This window comes from Patiria miniata, unplaced genomic scaffold, assembly GCF_015706575.1.
Source record: "Patiria miniata isolate m_02_andy unplaced genomic scaffold, ASM1570657v1 HiC_scaffold_3, whole genome shotgun sequence".
Classification (NCBI taxonomy): Eukaryota; Metazoa; Echinodermata; class Asteroidea; order Valvatida; family Asterinidae; genus Patiria; species Patiria miniata.
This window is the reverse complement of record NW_024037069.1, coordinates 40,778,553-40,802,403: the sequence shown is the minus strand read 5'-3', so window position 1 is coordinate 40,802,403 and position 23,851 is coordinate 40,778,553. Positions and strand designations below refer to the sequence as shown.

The 23,851-nt window shown below is 40.9% G+C and overlaps 1 protein-coding gene across 1 annotated transcript in view; it reads left to right on the top strand.

The window, feature by feature from the left end:
- LOC119738761 (probable helicase with zinc finger domain) overlaps nucleotides 1-16,170 on the top strand; it is a 34,047-nt gene extending 17,877 nt beyond the window's left edge. The window contains exons 10-19 of the mRNA XM_038213711.1: nucleotides 703-1,120; nucleotides 1,620-2,057; nucleotides 4,477-4,581; nucleotides 5,137-5,343; nucleotides 6,674-6,927; nucleotides 7,301-7,419; nucleotides 8,099-8,392; nucleotides 9,439-9,625; nucleotides 9,913-10,195; nucleotides 11,325-16,170. Coding sequence (XP_038069639.1) covers nucleotides 703-1,120; nucleotides 1,620-2,057; nucleotides 4,477-4,581; nucleotides 5,137-5,343; nucleotides 6,674-6,927; nucleotides 7,301-7,419; nucleotides 8,099-8,392; nucleotides 9,439-9,625; nucleotides 9,913-10,195; nucleotides 11,325-13,497 — 4,478 coding nt within the window. The 3' untranslated portion in view covers nucleotides 13,498-16,170. The remainder of the gene's footprint in view (nucleotides 1-702; nucleotides 1,121-1,619; nucleotides 2,058-4,476; nucleotides 4,582-5,136; nucleotides 5,344-6,673; nucleotides 6,928-7,300; nucleotides 7,420-8,098; nucleotides 8,393-9,438; nucleotides 9,626-9,912; nucleotides 10,196-11,324) is intronic.
- The last annotated feature ends 7,681 nt before the right edge of the window (nucleotides 16,171-23,851 follow it).

Sequence of the window (23,851 nt, the reverse complement as noted above, 5' to 3'; positions counted from 1 at the left end):
GCAAACTTTGTATTCTTTTTATTTTTTTGAAAAAGCTGAAAAAAAGAATAACCTGAAAGACTTATTTGCATTGCTTACAAAGCTGCTTATGTGTACATAGTGGAGCATAGGTTGTAAGTTAAAGGGAAACTACAACATTTGCAAACATAAAAAAATGAGACTACTAAATCATTTTGAAATACCTTGCTGGACTGTTAGTAAATGACAGTGTAAAGCATCCTGTAAAATCATGGCACCTGGTATAATGTCATTTTAAAGAAAAGTGGTATTTTTGTATCAATTTCCAACGCTGGTCGGCCGACCTTATATTTTTTTCAAATACTGGCCCCAATTGACCATCGCACTTGTTTGCAATCGATTACACACCTATGAACGGGTACAAGCCAGCTAGACTGGTTCCCTGACCTTACAATTCCCCATTTTATGTAAACTGCTCTGTTTCTTCTTATATGGAGTCAGGGAACCAGACTACAGGAAATTGATTGTTTTTCTTGGTTTTTATAGCATTTTCAAACCCAAAACCTCAAAAAAGTCAGTGTAACTTTGTATTTGCTATATATTTCCAACCCCCCATTCCATCCATTTCTGAAAATTACAGCAAAAGCAAATGATGTATATTCCCTTTAACACTTCCCAATCATTGACATTTTGCATCAAAGGTTTGTCTTCTTACATCTTATGCCGCATATATTCCATTGGCAGGCAAATCCAAGGAGCGCCTGTACCGCATCAAGCTCCAGTTCACCTCCCAGATTTTCGGCACCTTCCGCCAGTCCGTGGTCTTCGACTTCGGCAGCGAGCCGGCCCTGATGCGCCGGGTCTCGGTGGACGCCGTCTCCCCGGCCAGCCAGAAGGAACTGGAGGAGGCTCGGTTAACGCTCCGCTGCGTCAGCGAGAGATGGGACGCCTCCAACAAGACCATCCAGGAGTTCCTGCCCAAGGTCCATGTAGCCATGGAGGAGGACAAAGGGTTGCTGAGCTTCTACGTCCCGCCCCACTCTGCCGAGGAGCTGTTCCAGAACTCGGTGCTGAACAAGACCCTGACCAAGAACAACTACCGGGCCAAGATGCACGACCTGCTGTACATAGAGGAGATCGCACGCTTCAAAGATCTCAGCAAGTGAGTCCAATATAGTTCATTCCATTGCTGTATTTAATTCTTTTAAGCAATTTCTACCAATATTCAATTTTCCAAGTTGAATTTTTCTTTTGAGCGTAGGTGCCAATTTCACGAAGCTGTTGAACACCGGCATTTTTGGGGGGTGAAAAAAAATGTGTTAAGTTATTGCTTGCATATTGCCTACGACTGATTGTGATTTTTTTTTACTCAAAAGATTGCAATGAAGCAAATCTATTCATAGAACTTTTTGTCCAAACAAAGGCTCAGTTTCATGCAGCTGCAAAGTGCAGAAATATGCTAAGCATACGCATTTGCCTAGAATCTGAATTTGCTAAGAACTTTTTCCCCGTTTAGCAGCAGCATGAAATTAAGCTCAGGTTTAGTATAAGGATTTATAAGCAGGTTGTAGGTTTCCCACACAAAAATTCTTGTGAAGTTTTTACGGTAAGCTGTTCGTTTTGCATAAACTCCTTACTCTTACTAACTTGTCGTTTTCCAGATTCAACATCCGCACCACCCTTCAGCTCAGCTCCAGTTTCCACCTGGTCCCTACCCGCAATGTGGGCGCCCGCTACTCCGTGGACGGCCAGCTCTTTGCCCTCCTTCGCCTCAACGACGAACTGTCGGAGGACACCAAGGGTGGCAAGCTCATCCTAAACAGCTGCAACACGGTGCTGCTGGCACCCCAGCATAGTGGGTCCAGGGACAAGGAACAGGGGGCCAAGAAGAACCAGCAGGGGGACCACAAGGCCCCCACGTCCCCTACCGCGGACCCCTCTGCTCCCCCGACCAACACCCTCGAGATGGTCTACGAGTGCACCATCACGGAGAAGGGCAAAGGAGAGATCTACCTGACGCTGCCCAAGACCTGCGTGGACGCTCTCAAACTGAAGACGAGCACCGAGTTCAAGGTGGAGCTGCAGTTCCAACTCAACAGGTAAACGGGTTGAAAATTTGAAGACATCCTTTTTCTAGTTCAGGGATGTGATTTCTCCGGTTTTTGCCGGAAATCCGTTTTTTTGGGCCACAAAAGTCCACCAACGTGAATCGTGTGAATCCGTTGAAAAAATAGGGGGGTAGAATGTGCTAATTAATTATTCATAATGAGTTTTGCTTGCCGAAATATCCGAAATTTACTTACGGACATAAACTTCGTTGATCGATATGTATGCCGCAGGCACATATTGGACACCCAATGTGAGAACGAAGTTGAAGACCATGCGTTGCCATTAGTGCGATTATGATTTTTCGCTCGGGGCCGAGGTTGTGGTTATGTAGGTCTAGTTCCTGTGTCGGTACTCGAGATGCACGTGTTGCGCTTGTCAGGTGTGCAGACGAGTGCAGCATGGTACACTGGTACCCTTCGCGTGCTAACAGAATCAATGCTATGATGAAGGACCGGAACCAGTGACTACTGCAAGTACTCACAGGTTCGTTTTCCGTGCGTATAATCGGCCGAAGTTGGAGCGTAAAAATAGTAAAAATACCAAACAACCATCGATGGAAAAAGAGGATTTCTGCAAATTAATTCACAGAACTTGATCTTCATTTTCTGTGTATGTATTTTCCATTGAAATGACGAGATTACAAAACTCGAACCTGTGGAGAAACATCGTAACGTGTTTCTGCAGTCCTGCAGAATTTTCGGCCACTTGGGACGGGTTGCCGGCCGTACACAGTGCAGCAATGCACACTATACTGCGCCGGGCCGGCCGTGTGTACGGCGCGATGTTCGGCCGGCCAGACTGAATGTTTGCGGCGCTAGCGGCCGTGATGTACATGTACGTTAAGCATAATTGTGGAATGACCCACCTCAAATATATAGATTTTTAGTTAGGTGAGGCAAGTATTAATCACTTTTGATGGCTAGTCTTGATAATTTTTGTGGCGCAAATGAGAATAATCCAGGCACAAAATACATGAAATATAAACGATTCCTTGCTTTACTACAAATATAGAAATGGTGAAATATTTTTTTCCAACAATACTACCGACGCTATTTTGAAAGGCATGTTATCGGAAGCAGAAGTGATTTAAGTTTACAATTCCGATTTTTTTTTTACAAAAATATTACAAGATCTCCTCTGAAATGCTCTAAAATGCACCAGAAAGCTTCTAAAGTTCAACATTTTTTCGGGGCCCTTAAGCGGGCCCCGAACCCACGCCGTGGCTTCGCAGGTTGTTGTATCACAACAAAAATTCCCCTACAGGGTTGAAAAAATTCTGGGGAGAACAGTATGGTTCTCAACTTTGAGTACAGAAAAAACTTTATTAGAACAAGAGTACATTTAAACAAATAAAGGAAAATTCTTCATAAAATGAAAACAAATTCTGCTTCAGAATTTCAGAGGAAAGTGCCCAGTAATTACCTCAGATTGCACCACAGAGCATCTAAAATCAAAAATTTTCCGGGGCCCTTAAGCGGGCCCCGGACCCCACGCCGTAATGGCTTCGCGCTTCGCGCTCGCCGGAGTTTGCACTTCATGCATAAAATTTTCAGGTTTTTTTGTCACAGACCAGTCACATCCCTGCTAGTTACAGTTAACTTGAGTTCCGTGGGTTGTAAAGTTGGGTTTAACACAGCTTCTGTGACAGTTATTACAGAAATGAAAAATACAGTCGGTTACCAAAATTTAAAATGCCATTTTGTTGCGGTGCAAGTGGTGTCAGAATAAAAAGTAGAAATTAAGTGACATCATGTGAGGGACTTTTGCTTGCTGCTTAAAGATATGTGCTTTTGAAAAAGAAACTATTTTTTTTCTCCTAACAAATTTTCAATTTGTATGTTTGGTTTCATAAAAAAAACCTATTTTTTTTCTCCAATTTGAGGCATCTGCACCCCTCTGAAAAGTGACTTTCATTTTGTGCACAGTGAAGCCACCCTGCGAGAGCCAAGTTATTATCGGGCCCTAAATTATTTGAATTTTGTAAAGAAATGATTGAATAACTAAACGTAAGAGGATTTGGTTCGTTCAATGTCACATTCAAAAGTGAATAAATGTATTGCTAGGAAAAAAGCAAGTGAAAAAAATTTTAATAAAATTTTCGGGTCAAAAGTTGGAATAGCACAAGGAATGCATGTTTAATGCATCAACCTTTTAAGGCAGTGTGTAATAGTAATTTCTTGAAATGCGACTTCAATTAGTTTTTCTGCTTTCAATAGGTCATTTTGACGTCTTTGCAATTGTTAAATGTTGAATGTGGCAGTAAATTTGAATGGGAATATAATCGAGCATGTCAAGCCCAGTCACTTGAAAGGTCAAGTGAAACTAATGCGTTATTTGCTTTCTGCACAGTAATGTTTAGTAGATTTTTTTTTTATACTGTGTAATTTTTGTGTGTATTTTCCTCGACAGATTACCCCTATGTGAGATGCACTATGCCGTGGATAAACAGCCAGATATGAGCATGCTGTTTCCAAACGTCAAGAACTCATGCAGCATTCCATGGACGCCAAGCAAGTAAGGTCTTTGTAAAACACTGTGGGCTTACTAGTAAACTTGTGCGGAAAAATTATTAGACCTCATTGTTATGCCAGTTAAACCTGTGTTATTTTCTAGAGTTTTGTTGGGCTGGAGACATGTCCTGATTAACCAGTTCCCGTCGGATGACGTGATACACGCAAAGGTTTTGCGGTATTCGGAACGGATAAACACGGAACGAGCGAGGCCGGAAATATCTGTCAGCGACTCGCTCACAGCGAGCAAGGCCGGAAATCAGGGTGATCTACCCGCAGATGATGGCCTGAACCCATCGAGGGTCGTAAAAACAAACCGCGCCTGGGTCCGGTCAATGTCAAAATTATCCCGGCGTGAACTGGTCAATTGGGGACAGTGGACTGTCTGGTAGCTTTTCAGATTGTATTGCTCATTGGTCTCAATTTGGGTAGAAATTGTGCACTAAATTTTCCTTGTGATTGAAATATCGCAATTTAAAATCATAGTCTGAAAATCTCAAGATAAGTTCAGGAACCAACCAAAGTCATCACCGTTATAACATTGTTCAAATGCCTGCAGGCAATGGGACCAAAACATGGATCCGCGTCTAAACGCCAAGCAACGAGAGGCCATCATTGCCATGACGACACCTCTCAACAACCGTCTGCCGCCCATCTTTCTGGTCGGTCCATACGGGACGGGGAAGACGTTTACGCTGGCCCATGCTACCAAGCTGATCCTGCAGCAGCCTAACACCAGAATACTTATCTGCACGCACTCCAACAGGTGAGAAAATGAGAAAACGTACAGTAAATTGCGGCTGAAAGGAACTTTGCTTCTTCTTCCTTCAGTTGTAAGGTAGACAGTTCAGATATCAGCTTGGTCAAGCATAGTTGGGTCTCGTGGCCCAAGTTAGTTGGACCATCTGCTCCATTCGAAGATTGGTAGATGGGGCAGTGGGATAGAATGTGGTCTGCAGGTGGCCCTGCCCGCGAGGCCCCACCTGGCCAAGTTGGCTCTAAGGCACCCCACGCCAGTTGGAAGGCGGTTTAGTCTTGTTCAGGCTTTGCGTGTTAGATCTATTCAGCTGATGTTGGTGTGGTCCTGGAGGAACTTGCTGTACAGCATATTTGGCCACAGGTTGCTTTGCAGCCCAGGGACAATGACCAAGTAAAGAGCACATACATTTTGTTGGGCCATGTACGTTGTTTATTAACATTTGGGTGTCAGTGTATGATGGAGGGTGAGATTTTGCCTCAAGAGGAGAGTAAATCTCGGTTCATACTTCACGCGAAAGCAAGTGCGAAGCAAAATTCATGTCATCAACTATGGTGAAAGGGCTTCGAGCGTATTGTTGACGCCACAAATTTCACTTCACTTTCGCTTTTGTGTGAAGTATGAACCAGGTAAAGTACTCTAAATCAGGGTCCCCGGCTGCTGTTACTTAAAGGTAAGATGGTAGTGTCTTACATTGATATCAAAGTTTCACATAATTTCTTTTGCTTCAAGGCCGTATGCAACTCTTGGTAGTTCTGAAAATCACCTCAGCTGACGAGTTGTTCTTAATTTTGTTAAAGTGTATCCCTTTGAAATACCATATTGATTGCAACTCTTGCATGTTCACAGTTGTTGCCTATCTTCTCCTTCAAATGAGCAATAATAGTATTGTAAAAAAAAAAAAAAAGTGTACACCTACAAATCGTCACCGACACCACAAACTGACACTCTGTGGTGCGTTGAGTGCCAGGCACTTGCGCGTACTTTACAGAACCACTTAAATTTGTTTTTCACGAACTGACACCCAATTTCTTCATGCCCGCAATCCGTACATTTTGGTTTTCACAAATTGAAACCTGTCTTAATTTCACCAGTTAAAGGGTTTTTAATTAAATGCCATGCAATATCAGACAGAGTTATAACCAAGTCAGTAACAAGTATCAGTAACAAGTCCTCCCAAGTCAATCACAAGTCAACTACAAGTGTTTCAGTCTGAAGACAAATCTCAAGCTCTCCAAATGAAATGTGACAAAGGCATTCCTGTCTCCTCTGTTTCTTGAGATTTGACTTGTAACATAACCTGAGAATTCTAATTGAACTTGTCTCCATTTTGTAACAGTGCGGCAGACCTTTACATCAAAGACTACCTCCATGCCTACGTGGAGGCGGGCTTCACAGCGGCCCGCCCCCTGCGTATCTACTTCAAGGACCGGTGGGTGCCGACGGTGCACCCTCTAGTCCGTCTCTACTGCGTCATGTCGGAGGCACAGGACAAGTTTGCCATGCCCAGCAAGGAGGAGGTGATCAAGGCGCGGGTGGTGGTGGCTACACTCAGCACATCAAGGTTTCTCAGTCATCTCGACCTGGGACAAGGTGAATTTAAAGTTGCGTTCCCCTTGCGCTTGAACAAACTCCTTTTTTCCCCTCTTTTTTTAAGGACATCTGCAACCCTCTGAAAAAAAAATGTTATTTTGGGTACAAGCAGATCCACTTTGCGAGCAGACTGGTTCCCGGTCCATACATTATTGATACTGATTTTGGGTTGGGAACCAGCCTACCCCGCAAGGATGGAATTATTTTCGGGATGAAACTGCAAAATAGCACAGGGAATGTAACTTTCAAAAGAAGACTATCTGACTTTTTTTTTTAGATTTTGTCTAATCTACATTCGTAAGAAGTGTGTGAAAAAATTGTCACTATTTCTAAAATCATTCTACATGTCTATTCCCTTTTTCTGTCTCCGTAGGCTTCTTCACTCACATCCTGATTGATGAAGCTGCCCAGGCCATGGAATGTGAGACCATCATGCCGCTGGCGTTAGCCAATCTCAACACTCGCATCGTGCTCGCCGGTGACTACATGCAAGTGAGTTGTATCTCCAATTTGTAGTGTTTGAAAACATTTCCCCCATACTATTTTTTTTCTGCAGAATCCTATGTGGGCACCGAAAGATTTTATGGCAATTATTAACTAAGCAATATGATCCATTGATATGTGCTATAGACAAATCCAGGCAAGTAGTCATTGTACACTTATGATGCCCCCTTCAATGGAGAAACCATTGTGCACGCTATTGTACAAAGCAACTGCCCCATGACGGAATATCTGAACAATAGCTAGCACAATGCTTTCACCATTGAAGGGGGCCTTTGTAATGGAATTGTTAGCATGCTCGGATTTGTCTATAGAAGCAAGTGCTTTTTATAAGAAAAAGCTCATTAAGAAAGAATGTTTTGTGAAATAAGTCACTTTTCTTTGTGAATAAATTCTTTATAAGTCCTTTTGTAGAAAACAAGTGATTTTGAAGTAGGCCAATTTCTCGTTTCAGCATATAAACAAAATGATTAAATACTGTGCCCTGTGCTGAGTAGAAAAACCAGGAGAAAAAGCTTACAACGTAGTAGAACACTGGTGGATCTTTGATTTCCAAATTTTACTTTTGAATCCAAAAAGCCTTCAAGCCTTCTCCAATTCACCTTACAATGAAAACATATTGGTTCACCAAAAACCAATCCAACACTTATTCTCCTCGCTCCCTCCTCAGATCAGCCCTGAGGTCCACTCTGACTTCGCCCGGGACCGCAACCTGCACATCTCCCTCTTAGAGCGCCTGTACGACCTCTACCCGGCCCAGCACCCCTGCAAGATCCTGCTGTGCGAGAACTACCGCTCCCATGAGGCCATCGTCCGCTACACCTCCCGACTGTTCTACGACAGCAAGCTGCTGGCCAGCGGCAAGCAGGCGGCTCACGGGGACTGGTACCCGCTGACGTTCTTCACCACGAGGGGGGAGGACGTGCAGGAGAAGAACAGCACCTCCTTCTACAACAATGCTGAGGTGAGGATCAGTTGTTTCCCATCTTGCTTAACCCAGCGGTCCCTTCCAAAACATGCACTTCCTGTTACTGCATGTTGCTGAATCAAGGAGCTACTCTCTCACTTGGACTATGTCAACATGATACTATGAATCTTGTCCCCCGATCATGTAATAAATTGAATGACATGGCATTTGCCATTGCTGGATCTGTGTTGTGGAACTCTTTAGCAGACAAATATTGATGATTGGGTTTGTTTGCTCAGCCAATAAGGCCCCCAAAAATAGTTCTGCTTCCGATTACATGGCATTTGAAAATAGGGTAGGCAGGTAGGGCTTTTTTTTTGGGGGGGGGGGCATTTTTTGTGTGTATGATCATATGGAAGTGTCTGCGTGTAGTCAAGGATAAAAGGTAGTAATTGATGGTTTTCTGGGTTTTTTTGCTCATATTTCCCCAAACAAAAATTAGGGTAGGGGCTGTCAAAATAGGGTAGGTAGGGTAACCAGAAGCAGAACTATTTGTTTAGGGGGGGGGGGCCTAATCAGTCACAAACAACTCATGTGCAAGGATTGTCAGATAATAATTGGGTACTGGAAGAATGGCATTCCCATTCATGTTTGCAGAAAAGGACTTGAACAGGCATTTCGTAGAATCCGTGTACATATAAGAATTTTTAAAAACATTGAACAATACTTCAGTTGAATGAGATCAAGTCCTCAAGCCAATTGATTGTGACAGTAGTGTATTGTACCTCTGGTGAAACTTTATTATCAGTCTTGAACGTTTTGCAGTTTTTATCAGTCGTTAAAATTTTGGGCGTTGAGAAACGCCAAAATCACTCGTTTGGCATTTTGTATGGCAAGCCAGCAGTTGTACATGTGTTGCCAATGCATAATTTGTGATGTTCATGCGCGTATCCTTGATGTAGTGGTGGTCCTTGGCATACTCGATTTTTGCGAAAACTTGCAACTTACTTCTCTATTTACTAATGCTGCTCGTACAGCCCCACATAATATTCCAGATAGAAAGCATTTTATTCGATCAGAACCTCAACCCCCTTTTCTGCCAGGTGTTTGAGATCACAGAGAGAGTAGCGGAGCTGCAGAAGGCGTGGCCCGTGGAGGAGTGGGGCAACTTGGATGAGACCAGCATCGGTGTGGTCAGCCACTACGCCGATCAGGTCTTCCGTATCAGGTCAGAGCTGCGCAAGCGTCGACTGCACAACGTGTCCGTGGAGAGAGTCATGAATGTACAAGGTAGGCAACAACCAAAAAGTTGGATTGGATCCATCAAAAGTCCATCCAAAAGTGTCTGAGTAATCATTTTAATAACCTAGTTCGGGTTCCAAATCTCAGCTTCGTTTCCACTTACAACCCCAGGAGATTTTTGGCCTCAGACTTCGAAGACTTCAGCTCCACAGATTTGAAATCTTATCATTGGGAGGCCAAAGTGTTCAGTATTTCTATTTTGAATAAAAAGCTTCATCATTGCTTTGTTGTTTTTTGAACCTGTTGGGTTTATCCCGTGTTTTCACCCCAAACAGGCAAGCAGTTCCGAGTCCTGTTCATCAGCACGGTCCGCACCCACAACACCTGCAAGGCCGCCACAGCCGCCTCCACAACCGCCACCAAGAACCGATCCCCGAAGTCCAAGAAGGGCTCCCGGGGGGAGGCGGGGCACTCAGCGGGACCGGAGGTGGGGGAAGAGGAAGCAGACTACGGCTTCCTGTCCAACGACAAGCTGCTCAATACTGCCATCACCAGGGCTCAGTCGCTGGTAGCTGTCGTGGGGGATCCGGTGTCCCTGTGCTCGATAGGGAAGTGCAGGTATGGATGGAGGACCAATCCAGTCACAGAATCACTGTAAACTCATGGAGGCTCCTAGTAGCTGTGGAAGTATTGTGCCAGTTATTGTTCAGAATAATTGTCCCAGGAGCGGGTCGTTTGTGCAGTAGCTGGTGCATTGTTTTCCCTGTTGTTCGGGGCTTTGTGGGAGTACGGTGATTGAGAAGCACATGGTTACATGTAGAAAAAGCAGTATGCACTGGATGTCTGTTTTTTCACTAGCCAGCCAGGCTACAGAAACAGACTCTTAACTAATCCTTGTACATCTTCACTAGCCCGCATGTTTTTATGAGTGTCTCATAAACAACAATGGGCATACATGTGAACGCGTATCCTGAGGCAATCTTGTCAGTGTTTTTAATAAACAGATCTAATAACTTAACCCTAAACAGCTAATCAAATTAGACACAAATTGATACAGGTTTGCTTTCTGAATTTATGATGTATTTCTTCCTGTCAGTTCATCTTTGCTGTAGCCCAATAAATTTTGACTCGACAGCCGGACTACTTAAGCAATAGTTTGACTAACCCGCCGCTGTTTTGGCTAGCATTGGGCTAGCGGGCTACTGCTGAAGTCGAACCCTGCTAGTACAAAATGAATATAGTGCAATATATTTATTCACAGTATTAAACAGGCTCTAGCATCAGACTGGATCTCTTCAAGGATATGAAACTGAGCTCTTAAAAAAAAAATAAAAAAAAACACAAAGAAACCTTAGCTTACTTGTAATGTTTGAGCTAAAATGTTGTTGAAAAGGCAAATTGGGTTTATCTCTCTCACTGATTTGAGAAAAATCTTAAAAAAGATGAATGAAGTTTGCCAAATAAAACAGTCTGGGGTGAGATTTGTCAGGATTTTTGCTGATTTCAGGATTTTTAAAGAATCCCTTTGAAATGTTGAATTCCTTTTGTTTTTCCTATAAAAGTTTGTATAGAAATGAGTATTGTAAGGGGTGCCATGAGGCCAAGGTTGCATTTGGGCCCTCGGCGACCCTCAAACTCTCTGCCGATTATATTTTGGGGTTTTCATTTTTCTCCCAATCTCACCCCTGGCAGCACTTCTGATCAAGGACTCTATCAAACTTTCCTTTTTTTTTTACTCTCTGTTTAGAATTCTTTGGGAGAATTTCATCAAAGTCGCCCATGAGAACAAGAGTCTGTTCGGCATCACCTATGACGAGATCAGGGCCCTGCTGTCGGGCGTCGAGATGAAGAAGACGTACATCCTGAACCCTCTGGCCAAGGAGTTCATCCCCCAGGCCCTGCGCAATCAGGTCACAGGTGCCCCCATGATCCAAGGAGCTGGCCTCCACGGAGTGGGAATGATGGCCCACGGGTTGCCCCGGGGGATGCTGTCGCCTGGGGGTCAGACCCCTACGTCACTGAGTGCTGCCCAAGCGGTGAGCATGAATGCGTCACTTCGAGCCATGGCCGGGATGCCCTATGGCCATGCCGGGATGGTGCGTCCAGGCAGCCCCATCCCGACCTTTGACCCCGTGACCGGTCAGCGGCTGTATGTGATGCCCATGCCTTACGTCATGCCCATGCACCCGCTGAGGATGTTGCCGGCAGGCCCGCAGTTCTACACCCAGGGTGCCTATGTGGACCCTGCCACGGGTCTGCCCCTGATGATGCCGCCGTATGGCTTCCCACACATGATGCGCCACTCCCCAACACACCTCGCTAATGTCTCCTCCCCGCAGCTCTCCCCTAAGCAGCAGTCCGACAAGTCCTCCCACCCAAACTCGCCTAAGGAAGCTGGCGGTGCAAATGCCCACTGGCAATCCGGCTCGCCGTCAAGGGACAGAGAAAGAAAGACCAGCAGCTCAGAGTCTAGCACCACCAAGACCAACTCAGCAAGTGACCGGCAGGAAGTCGTAGCCAAATTGGAAGAACTGAGAATCCACGAGGAGTACAATTACTACCTGAGGACCATGGGACCTGATTATGCAAGCAATTTCCTCTTGAAGCATTCTCCCAAACAGCAACAGCACAACATGCACCACCAGACTGCAGCAGAACAACCGGGGCAACCGCCGCCGCTCACAGTAGCAGCTGAGGCACTACACAGGATACCACATGCAGCACGACAACAGGGTCAACCTTTCCACCAAGTCCTGAGCCCCCAAATGCTGCATCAACAGAGGCTTCAGCAGATGCAGCAACAGCAACTGCAGCAGCAGCAACAACAGCGCTCTGGTGTCTTTAATCCCCAATCTGCAGGCGCCGCTAGTGCACAACAGCAGACACCTGTAAGACCACCCGCACAGCAGCAACAGCAGCTCTTCGAGAACAACAATCCCCACGGCAGTGCAAGTGAGCCGTGGAAGGACTCCAACGGTGTTTTCAAAGGGAATGCAGCTGGCCAGGAGATCATGAACATGCTGCAGCACGGAAAGAGAAGAATCAAGTCCAGCCCTCAGGAACCAGACGACATGTTTTCAAGAGGCACTGTCAACCACCAGATGGGACAATCCCCGTACGGAGTCAACAGTAGGAGTCAGCAAGCATTTTCCGAGACTCACAATGACATGCCGTACAGTGTCAGCAAACGTCAAGAGCAGCAGAGCGTGACGGGTCAACCAATTGAGCTGCGGACGAGGGGTGTCCACATGCCCCGGTCGATATACACTCAGCAGAACAGCCATGGTCCCTCAACGGGTGCACCCCCTCAACACCAGCCGTCCCTGAGTCCAAACCCCAACCACATGCCCAACAACAGCACAGACCGCTCCAGGCACTCCTCAGGTCACCAGAATGCGGGTTTCTTCTCTGCGGCTGACTCGAACTTCCCCCGGCTGGGGTCGCAGTCAGACTTCTACCGGCAGAGCTCCCAAGAGGACCAGCATGGCTTCTCCAGCTTCATGGAGGACCTGGACAAGGAGGAGCCGGAATTGTGGGTAAGATCCAATTCAGTTAGGAATAATAACCCCCGTAGTTACCTGAATCAAGCCGCTGATTACTCGCAGGCCGAGTCCCAGCAGCTTGTCTCCGCCTTACCTCCCCCGCAGCAAGACGACTGCGTCTCCCTCAACCCCAACCCAGGCAGCCGCTTCAGCCCCATCGGCACAGGGGCCAATCTCAACTCCAAGGACGACATTTCCTTGTTGCCATCCTCCATGTCCTATGCCAGCGCCCTTCGTGCCCCTCCCAAGCCCAAGCTCAGCAAGACTGGTTTTCCTCTGGAGGACCGGGGGAAGACGGCTTCTCCAGACCCACTGATGCTCATCAAAGACCTGGGCAACCGGCAGAACAAGGACGGGTTCTACTCCTACTTTAATTAAAAAGCAGGTCATTATGTACAATTCAAGTTGGGTACATCTATTCACCTGTATTTGCTTCAATTTAAGATATGACAAACATAACAATTCAATCACTCCCATGATTTATGCAAAAAAAAATCGTATTTCAATGACACTTTCAAAATTGAAACTTGAGAAATATTGGCAAAACTTAAGGAGAGCGATACTTACCTTGTTACACTCAACGGATAACTCTTAATAGAATTTGTAAATTTTGGGATAAATAAACTGAGTTAACAACGTTTCACATACCTCAATTTGTCGCCAAACCTTTAAGTCTTACAATCTAGTACCAGCAGCGTAGGCCCAGTCCATACATGTAGGTAGACTGTTGTTGAAGCCTTCTTTCATACAGTGAATGAAATAAAGCGAAAATAGCATTGGTGTGCTTAAAACATAAACATGTAATTTTCTCCGAGTGGCATTGCCAAACTGGGAGCAACAATTTTTTAAAAGTGACTGTGGGTTCTGGATCGTAGATCTTGTGAAATATCGTGGCTGGGCTGTTCCATAAATCTCCCTTCAGATACTCCTTGTCATCTAGTATTTGCAGTTACTTCAGGCATAATCAGGTTGAGTTGTGGTCTGAATAGTTGGTCCAATGAAAGGAAAACAGAAATTCAGTAACTAGTGTTTTGGATTGACTGACTGGGGATGCTGTTGTGAGATTCATTCAGGGATTCAGATATAAGTGGATGCAAGCTGTACAAATGTAACACAGTGTCTCAGTTAAATTGACTGATAATAAAGGAGTTGCTTCTGTTTGATATCAACAAATTATTATTGGATACATTATTAAAAAAAAATGCTGCAGCTGATTCTGCAAAGTTGAAAAGGAGTATATTGGGCAATTCCAGTGTTATGTCAAGTTCGTGACCGGGCATTTAAGAGCTCAGTGAATAAACCTGAACATGTTTTTTTTTCGAATCATATACATCCATCATCTAGTGATGGCCAAGGAGATTACAGACTAGGAGTTGTGGATCATTTCTCTGAATCGTTAGTTAGATATGCTTAATTGGCTCTGTCACGGACATTACACTTCCTGTAATGATGCTGGAATTGCCCTGTTGCCATTTCTCAAACAACGACGTTGTCTCTGGCTCTAAGCCTGTAACTCTTTGTATAGAACAAACTGGTGGCTTTAATGTTTTCGTAATAGAAAATGAGCCCATGTCTCTATTAATCAAGGTCCTAAATTTATAAAGTTTGAAGCCAGAGCTGGAAGTGAAGTCGCAATTTTGAGAAATGGCCTGGGAGAAATCTATGGCAACAGACTAGCTGATATTATTCAGATCTTTAGGTTTGAACCCATTCATGTTTGTCTCTCAATAGTTACATAGTCACAAGGGTCTTTTTAAACTGCACAGATTTGTATATTTCGGATATAAAAGAGAGAAAAAAAAGGAGTGTTTCGGCATCGTCTTGAAATTGGGATATTTGATAAACTATGGACAATCATGAGGCTTTTTGTGGACAGCATTTTTACGCCGATTTTTAAAACTATTTACCTGGCCTGTGTAAATGTTCCTGTGGTGGACTCGCACACAATGCTGAGGCTGGACAATCTGGCACCAGAGTATGGAAAGTGTGTAGAATGTCAATTGTGGACACGGGGTGCCAGACAGAAGGGAACCTCTGTTTCTTGAACAGTTGTGTGTTCACTGCCTGCCTGATGTGTATAAATTGTTGGTTCTTTGCCAAGTGTTTCGGAATGTTGGGTCACTAAGATATTTTCGCGTTTTGGACCAAATTGAAGAGCAGTGTGTTGACAAGGCCAGACTTGGCTTTTTGGCTTTTTTTTCTTAATCCAAGAAAATTTGCTGTAATTAACGTTTACGGTGTAGTTCTACATTACTTGAATGTCACAGAAAGTCACAGCAGTTTTTTTTTAATTTCTGGATACATTTTGTAAAAATGTTGGTACAGACTGAATCCAAAAAACACACAACTGGAAGTTTCAACGTTACTTGCTTGCAACATTGGTGGTGTACATGGTGCTTGTGATCTGCCCAGATATGCATTTTATGTACAAAGTTGGTGTGCCTGGTTGCAGTTGATGTTTTTAAAATTCAAAGCTCGCTGCAGTAACATTTGGCTTTCAGTTGATGCACATTTTGGATCGCATTTCTGTATGTACGTCTGCTGAGCTAAAGAAGTATCGTTGTCTTTTATTGAGGCGCCTCACAGAAATATTCGCTTTTTATTATTTTTGTTTTTGAGTTGTGTGTAGGAACGACGCCGACTAAATGGTTTCAAAATTCTAATTTGCTGATATGCAAGTCTGTACATATGTGTATATTGAAAGTGTTCAGTTTTTCCGATTCTCTTCTCTTTGCTTTGCTTCTGTAGCTTGAAGTGTGTAACAGAAACTGATCTATTATCTAGGAAAAATGTTGAATGTATTGTAGTTATGCGTTACTAGATAAAAAGGGAAGGGATATTTTTTTAGTATTTCATTTTTTGTAAAGGGGTGATACCCGTCGGAGCTGTGTTGAAGATTCAGAAGTCTTTTTTTGCTTTTCGGAGAGGTTTATGGATGACAATGGACTCTTTTTGAGATTTTTCATTTCTAAATGTGAATAGATGTGAATAAATTAATTCCTTAAAAAAAGATTAACCAAAAAAAAAAAAAAACAAGAAAAAAAAAAAAAACGATAGAAAGTATTTTATTCTCTGCTGCTTATTAAGTAGAAGACAGTCGTTAGTGGCAAAAAAAAATTTCAACATGCAAATAAGCTACTGGTTTTGCATATTGTAGAGCCAGAAGTTGTGTTTCTATAAAAGGCATGATATATTTTTCTGTATTCTCTGTAGAAAATGTTGGTGTGACTTTGAGTTAAAGATAGATCTAAAATTTAGTGTTTTCTTTTTGGCTTTGAGAATGCAGCTGCTTTTTAGGGTCTTTACTTTGATAATGCAATGCTTTTGTTATGTGTGGCCTCTTTTGATGAGAGATATGAAAACAATTCTAAATATTTCTGCATCTGTAAACAATATACATGTTTAACCAATTTGTTCCTGAAAAAAATCCAGTGTTCTATTAAAGACTAAGTTGTCAGCAATTGTGACATCAAAAGATGTTCAATGATTTAATATTCATTACTTTTTTTAATTGGAAAAACAAATTGATTAATTTGCAACTAGGAAAGTTGTTACTGCCATCGTTATTTTTTTTAGTGAGGAACTTAGCAGTGTTTTTTTTTCTTCAGTTTTCTCCCTCTGTTGGGTTATCTGAACTATGACATTTCATTGTATCTCCAGACTTGCAATAGAAGATGCAACCCTGAAGTAAATAATGAATACACCTTTCAATGTTCAGTTTGTATTCCCTTTGTAGCCGGCAAAAATTGAACATCAAAAGACGTATTATAGCTGGTGAAGAGGGTGGTATTGTGTTAGGGCATTATAATGTTTTTGCACTTGCTTTACTCATCTATAAAAATCATCATAAGTCACTGTAAGTGTTTTTTTTGTGTTGGACGATGTTGATGTTCCACATGAAGAAATGCCCTGCCTGTGTCTTGCACAGGAGAACCTTTTGTTTCAACAGTGAATTTGATGTCGCAACTTGTAAACTTTAAAACCAACGCTTGCAGCGACATCATTAATTTGTGTTAATGTTTTCTGTTGTTCTGAGTGTGAACAGGGCCTATGAATGTTTAAATGGTGAACATGAGGAAGAAAGGGGATAGGAAAATGGGTTCTGTTGCAGTTTTCATGGCTAGGATAAATTTGATTTTGGCGATGGCGTAGGTATTGTATAGTGTAAATAAACAACAAATGTAGCTGAAGGATTTGTAGTTAAAACTTGAACTGCAAAAAAATATAAAAAATATATAAAAAAAAAAAAAACAAAAAAACAAAAACAAAAGGAAAAAAAAAATGATTTATAAGAAACGATTATAGTTATGTTGTATTTAAATTTTTCTTTAAATGTTTAAAAACATATCTAAAAGTTTCTTAATTTCAAGCATGTTTTCTTTTCCTTCTTATCTTCAAGTTGAGTATAGAGTACTTTTTTTCTTATCCAATTTTTTTAGGAAGATGAATGAGGTGTTGTTCTTTGAGTTAATCATAGCCTAGTTGTCAGTTACATGACCTTTGACCTAATTAGCGCCCTCTTTGATTTCCGTCTCAAATGGGATAGCAAAACATAATTGTACCCAAATACCTTCAGTGGGTTGAATTGATGACCCAAGTAAATTTCACTTTACTGATGACTTGATTTGAAAAAGGTCACTTGATTTGTTTGGATACATTCTTTATAATTTTTTGTCAGTTAAAAAATGGATGGAGAGTTATCGTTGTTGGCAGATTTCCCTAGAATAAGTCACGATTGCAAGTTAGTTTCTGAAAAATATATTCATAATTTATAATGACATGGAAATAGAGTTGCAAATTTCCACACAAAATTGAATGGAACTCCCAAAATTCTACATTTGGACAATCTGCATTTTTCTCTGCTTTTAAAAAAAAAAATCAACTTGACTCCATATATGCATGTGTACAGAGATATGTAAATAAGACTGTAAATATGTAATGATGTTTCTTGTAAAATAAGTTGTTCGTGTATTTGAAAAACAGTATTAATTTGTGAAGTGGCTAGGCTAAAAATGGAGTCAGGATTGTGTTTTATGAGTTATGATTTGGAGTGAGTTACTTATGATGACAGCAAAACCATCACTCAGGACGAGTGGAAAGCAAACCATTCAATGTTCCAGCTTCTTAAAGATCCCACTCTGTGGGCAGGGCCCCGCCCCTTTTGAGAACTATTTTTCAGAAGGGCAAACTTCACTTTTATTGTGTCTGGCTGTGTACTTTCCTGATATTAACTAATTAATGTAGTAAATGTGTAATGGAAAGCTTATGATGATATAAGCAACCATGCAATGAGATTACACAAAAGTTGAACTCGTTTTAGCTCCGGTGATAATCACAGCGAAAGTTTTCCCGACGTAACATTCCCTTCGCATTCACATTCGCATGAAGCATGAGTCGGCCTTTAAGCAGATTCATGTTTGATGTATAAGTTACAGTGGAGCAAAGGTGTTAATGTGATGTCACAACGAAAAGAATAATGTCATGACATTTGCTTTGTTTGGGTTTTCGTGTGAAGTCTGAACGAACCCGTACTTTGTATCAATTGAATAAATTCATAAGATTATGCAACAATAGCAAACTAGCGAACAGTAAACTATTTCCATTTTCAGTTGAGTATCATCTTTGGTACTAATTATTTGTTTCATTGAACCTTAAGTCGTACTTTTCATTTGGATCTCAAACATATTTTCTGTAAAATTTCATTTCATTTTCTTTGTCTAAGATTGATAGACGATAAAGAGAAAATAGACTACTCAGGACTAAAATATTGCATCCTTTGCCTTTAATGGGTGAACTTTTAACCTTTGACCTTAGCAGTTCAACCAGTCTAATAGAGGAGTTTTTTCCCTAGTTTTGTTGCTTGAGTTTAGGGATATGGTATTGATAGAAAAATCTTACAAAAAAATGGAAAAGAAAAAAAGAAAAAGAAAAAATCTTGAGTTTTTATTATTATTTTTGTAGATTAGTTGTTTTAAAATTGAGTTCTAGTTTGGCCCAAAAGTGTTGTTTGTGAGGTAAGGGGACAAAAATAGAATTGTCAAAAAATATATATATATTTCATTTATTAATTGTTTTAATTTTTTTTCCTTCAGTATTGTTTTGGCTGTATATATACAAATCTCTGTAAACCTCATAATTTGTTGTTTTGAAATAGTATTCAATTGTATGCAAGAAAAAAGTATACTTTAGTTTGCAGCTAGCCTAATGCATGTGCAAAGTCATAATTTAATAGAAATTGTTTTGTTGTTGGTGTGGGCTGGCTTGTCGCTTTTTTGTTTTTATCCCATTGACACAGTTATTTGGGGGTTTAAAATATTTTGCTATTTGAAAATGTATATATGAAAAAAAAATATTACATGTATGTGTTGTGTGCTGTTCCCTAGTGAATGAATAATATATACCATTTAGATATTTAAAAAAAAAGTTTTATTGTTTACCTTAGAACCAGATGTGTTGCATGTATTTGTTTATTATTGGCCAAGATCCTATGTCAAAGGTTGCGTTGAAGGTTTTTGTGGACGCCGTGGGACACTATAGAGGGCGCTAACCCCAAGTGAGGGCACATCAGTTGCTAGAACCTTACTTTTTTTGTATTAACCCATTAGCACTTATATTACATTGTATTACATGTACACTATTTTACATTGCATTACATTGTATTACATTGTACATGTATTGCATTGTATTACATTGTATTACATTGCATTACATTGTATTACACTGCTTTACGTTGCATTACATTGTATTACATTGCATTACATTGTGTTACATTGTATTACATTGCATTACATTGCATTACATTGCATTACATTGCATTACATTGCATTACATTGTATTACATTGTATTACATTGTATTGTATTACATTGTATTACATTGTATTACATTGTATTACATTGTATTGCATTGTATTACATTGCATTACATTGCATTACATTGTATTACATTGTATTGCATTGTATTGCATTGCATTGCATTGTATTACTTTGTATTACCGTACGTTGTATCACATTGTATTTACTCCTTGATGAATCCATATAACCATAGAATGCTGGGGCGATTTGGGGCAGTTTAAGGAGTAACAGGCAGGGGCAGCACAGGGACTGATGGCTTCAGGTCGATGCCCAAGGGCAAATGTTGCAATTTGCAATTGAGTGTGCTCAAACCCGTAGTGTCTGTGTGTGAAATGACAACCCAATGGAAATGACTCTCATGTGTCCCCACAATTTTTTTTATCCATTTCATAATTGAGGAACTTGTTATGCAAGAAGCCCACACTGCTGTGTTGTAAAGTGTGTAATTTACAAAAAAAACAAACCAAGTATTATTTACAAAACAAGAGTAGAATCTTTGTGAAGCCCCTTTTCACACTACCCTTCAAAGTAACCTCGGGTAAAAGGGGTATTGTTCACACTGCAGTTGTTGATAGAGGCTGCTAAACTGGGGTTACCATTGCTATACTGCACTGAGTTATATACCCTCTCTGTAATCAGGAACTAATTTCTGCGCCCTAAATGAAGAAATCTATTAAGCCCGCTTTATATTTGCTTACCAAAAATAGGTTACCAGCCAATCTTTCAAGCGATGCACATTGTGTGGGACCGGTTCCCCGCTGAGCATTGCTAACCAAGTAAATAGGATTTAGCTCGTTTTGCTTTTAGCCGTTTCTCGAAATTGGGCTCTGGATGATTGTTATCGTGATTAACTCTTTTCTTGGGATTGCACGGTCCTTAATCCATTAAAAATTAAATAAAAACCAAAATGTTGAATTTTGGCGAATTTTGGAGGATCGGAGTTGAAGGTAACCGTGTGAAAAAGGTGGCAGTTTTTCAAGGTGGTGGTATAAAGTAAGAAAGTGATTTTGAAGTGTGGCAAATATTTCTTTATCAAGAGTCTCTTGGGAAAGTCTGAACTTCACGTTTTAAATGTTGCTGTTCTTGTGAACGTTGAGTGTGCAAACTTGTTTGTGGCTTGTGTTTGTCTTTTTGGATGATTTTTGTAATTTTTCAAGTTTGGAGGAATGACGTTTGTCATTTTGTTTATACACACTTTGGTGTGGTGTGGTGTGGTTTTGTCAAATTTGTGGATTTCAAAAAGTATTTTCTATTTTTACTTTAGCGTGTATTTGTATGTAGCAGAGATAACCTTAGCCGTTGTATTGTGTAATATAGGAGAGATTTTGAATTTTTTTGCGGAGTATCATTTGAAAATATGTTAGAGGATTTGTGCTTATGAATGTGTTTCTATTGGATCTATGGTATGTAGACTAACGACCGGTTCCCTGTAGCATAGTGGGTACCAGCTATGGCCAGTTTGTGGATAGATTGCTAAAGAAGACTTTTAGGGTTAGTTATTGTAACTTTTTCCCTGAAGATTTGGGTCCTTACATCACCCTGAAATGTGAGAAAAATATAAAGGGTGAATTTGTAAGACCTAAGACAGTGTGAGGAAGAATAACAGTGCCCGCATTTCTGGTCTTAAGTTTTAAGAGAAAAAAAAAATGCAAAATGGTAGTTAAAGAAGGGCAGAGTTGAAATGGAAAACGGATGTAAAGACGCGGAAAATGTAAATAAAACCGGAAGGTTGCAACTGCTGTAGATAGACTGTAGATGAAGATTTCTAGATGTTCGCTGTAAATACATCAGTTTCTTATAAATTTTTGTCTATTTGTGTAAATTCTTAACATATTGTATAGTATTAATTGATGAAAAAGAAAAGAATAACAATGTACAGAAAAAAAATGCTATTGTAGTGCTATAATAGAAAGTATTTTGGGAAACTGTGGACTTTTTGTTCAAAACTAAGATGTTTTTCCTGATGGTTTTGCTTTAGGGTGATATGTTATTGTTCATTTATAGAAACAGGCACAATTTAGCCTTTAACTCGTAGATTGTCGGAGAAAGAGGTTATTTTCATATTCGAACATTTCAAAAAATATGTTTTCCTTGGTCCCTTTTCAAAATCATTTTGTTTCAGTGGGTTTTAGAAGTCAAGCATTGCTTATATTTTAACTTAATTCTTTGAAAAAGTCAATATTTCTCAGTTTACTTTTTGTTTTGGGGTTTTAGCTTATATGAAGACCTTTGTGAAACCCTTTGTACAACTTTGATAAACATGTTGTTTCCCGTTTTCTTATTGGTTGATTGTTAGTACTCACCGGTTCATTTACCAATCAGATTACCTCTTGCTGTTTCATAGAAGCTGCTGTAAACTGCATTTTTAGTACTGCTAGTTTTGATAGGCCGATTCGCAAAAAAAAAAAAAAAAATCCGCAAATGCCTCTCACGATATGGCAGTGTTAGGAGACAAAAAATGAATGAATGAAAACAGGTTGTACAAAGCACATGGACGTTCTTAATGTTAAACAAGTGTGTCGGTATGAGATGTATCACTCAGGCAATCTAAGCATTGTATCATAAGCAGTGAATATCAATGAGTTCACGCTTCTCCTTTTTCCCCCCTGGAATTAGAAAGTCAATGGAATCCCCAGTGATCAATATTTTAACAGTGTACAGTGTAATGAGGTTGGCTCTATATACACCACCATGCATGTATAAAATTTGGGCGGTATTTTTAACTGGTTCAACTAGCGTGCGCTTGCATTATAGTGGCCCACTGCTTAGGGAATGGTTAGTGAACCGAAACATCCACACCTTGACTTCGTCTCTGGTTTTGCCTTTGTCTACGGCTCCTGGCTAGAAGCCTTTAACGTCTAAACTGAATGAAACATCCCTAAACTTTGGCTTCAAATAAGGCTGATAAAAAAAAAAAAAAAGTAGTTTCTCGTCAAGCCTTCTTGAAAAAAATGGAGGAGGGCGCTTTTTTTCTGTCTTATGTCATTTTCCCCAAAGCGGTGGATTTTTGCAAGATGGCAGATGGATTCTTTGATTTTCTCGACTATTTCGCTGATACAAAATTGTGTCCAAAGGAAGCATAAACATTTCACGTAGCTACAATTTTGTTGGAAACAAATAAAAAAGACAGTGTATTGACAATATATTTTCCAAAATATTGCAAATGTATGAATATAAAATAAAAAGAGGGGAGGGGCTGCCACGAAAAAAGGAAGCAGGCGTGGTCGAGAAACTGCTTTATTTTTATCTTTGGCCTTATAGGACTTGATGTTCCTAGTTAAGCAGAACATTGTCCTAGATTGAGCACGAGCCTCCCAAGCTGGGGGGGCTTTAAAATCTGACGCAGAGGTGGAGACGAAGTTAAGGTTTGGAAAAATCATCAAGTAGGCACTGTTGATGCATTTCAGATTCCAAGCAGTCAACTTTTGCCTTTCTGGGACGGCCCTTAATTCTAGCCATTTATCTATAGTGGCTATTTTTTATGTTTGTTAAATCAGAATTCGTTCTGATTTGCATAAGGGCAGGTTTGCCAGACCAAGTTTTTCGGTCTGAGGTCCCAAAGCCTCCAGCATGTCAGGGCACGACCATTACTCTATGTCAGTGGCCATATGCAACGAAGCGCCATCTTTTATTTATAAAACAAAAAATATATTCTCTGTATTGTATGTGTGTGCGTGTAACAAGTTTTAGTGTACATAATAGACAAAGGATATAGAAGAGAGAAAAAAAAAATATACAGCATTTTCAAAGTGAAAACACTCTGGCATTTGTCATTGTGTACAATTTTTTTAAACTTTGGGAATAAAAACAGTTTGTCTGATAAACAGAGGTTCGGTTCAGTGAGCTGTCATTTGTATAGTTGTGAAATTTGAACTTGCT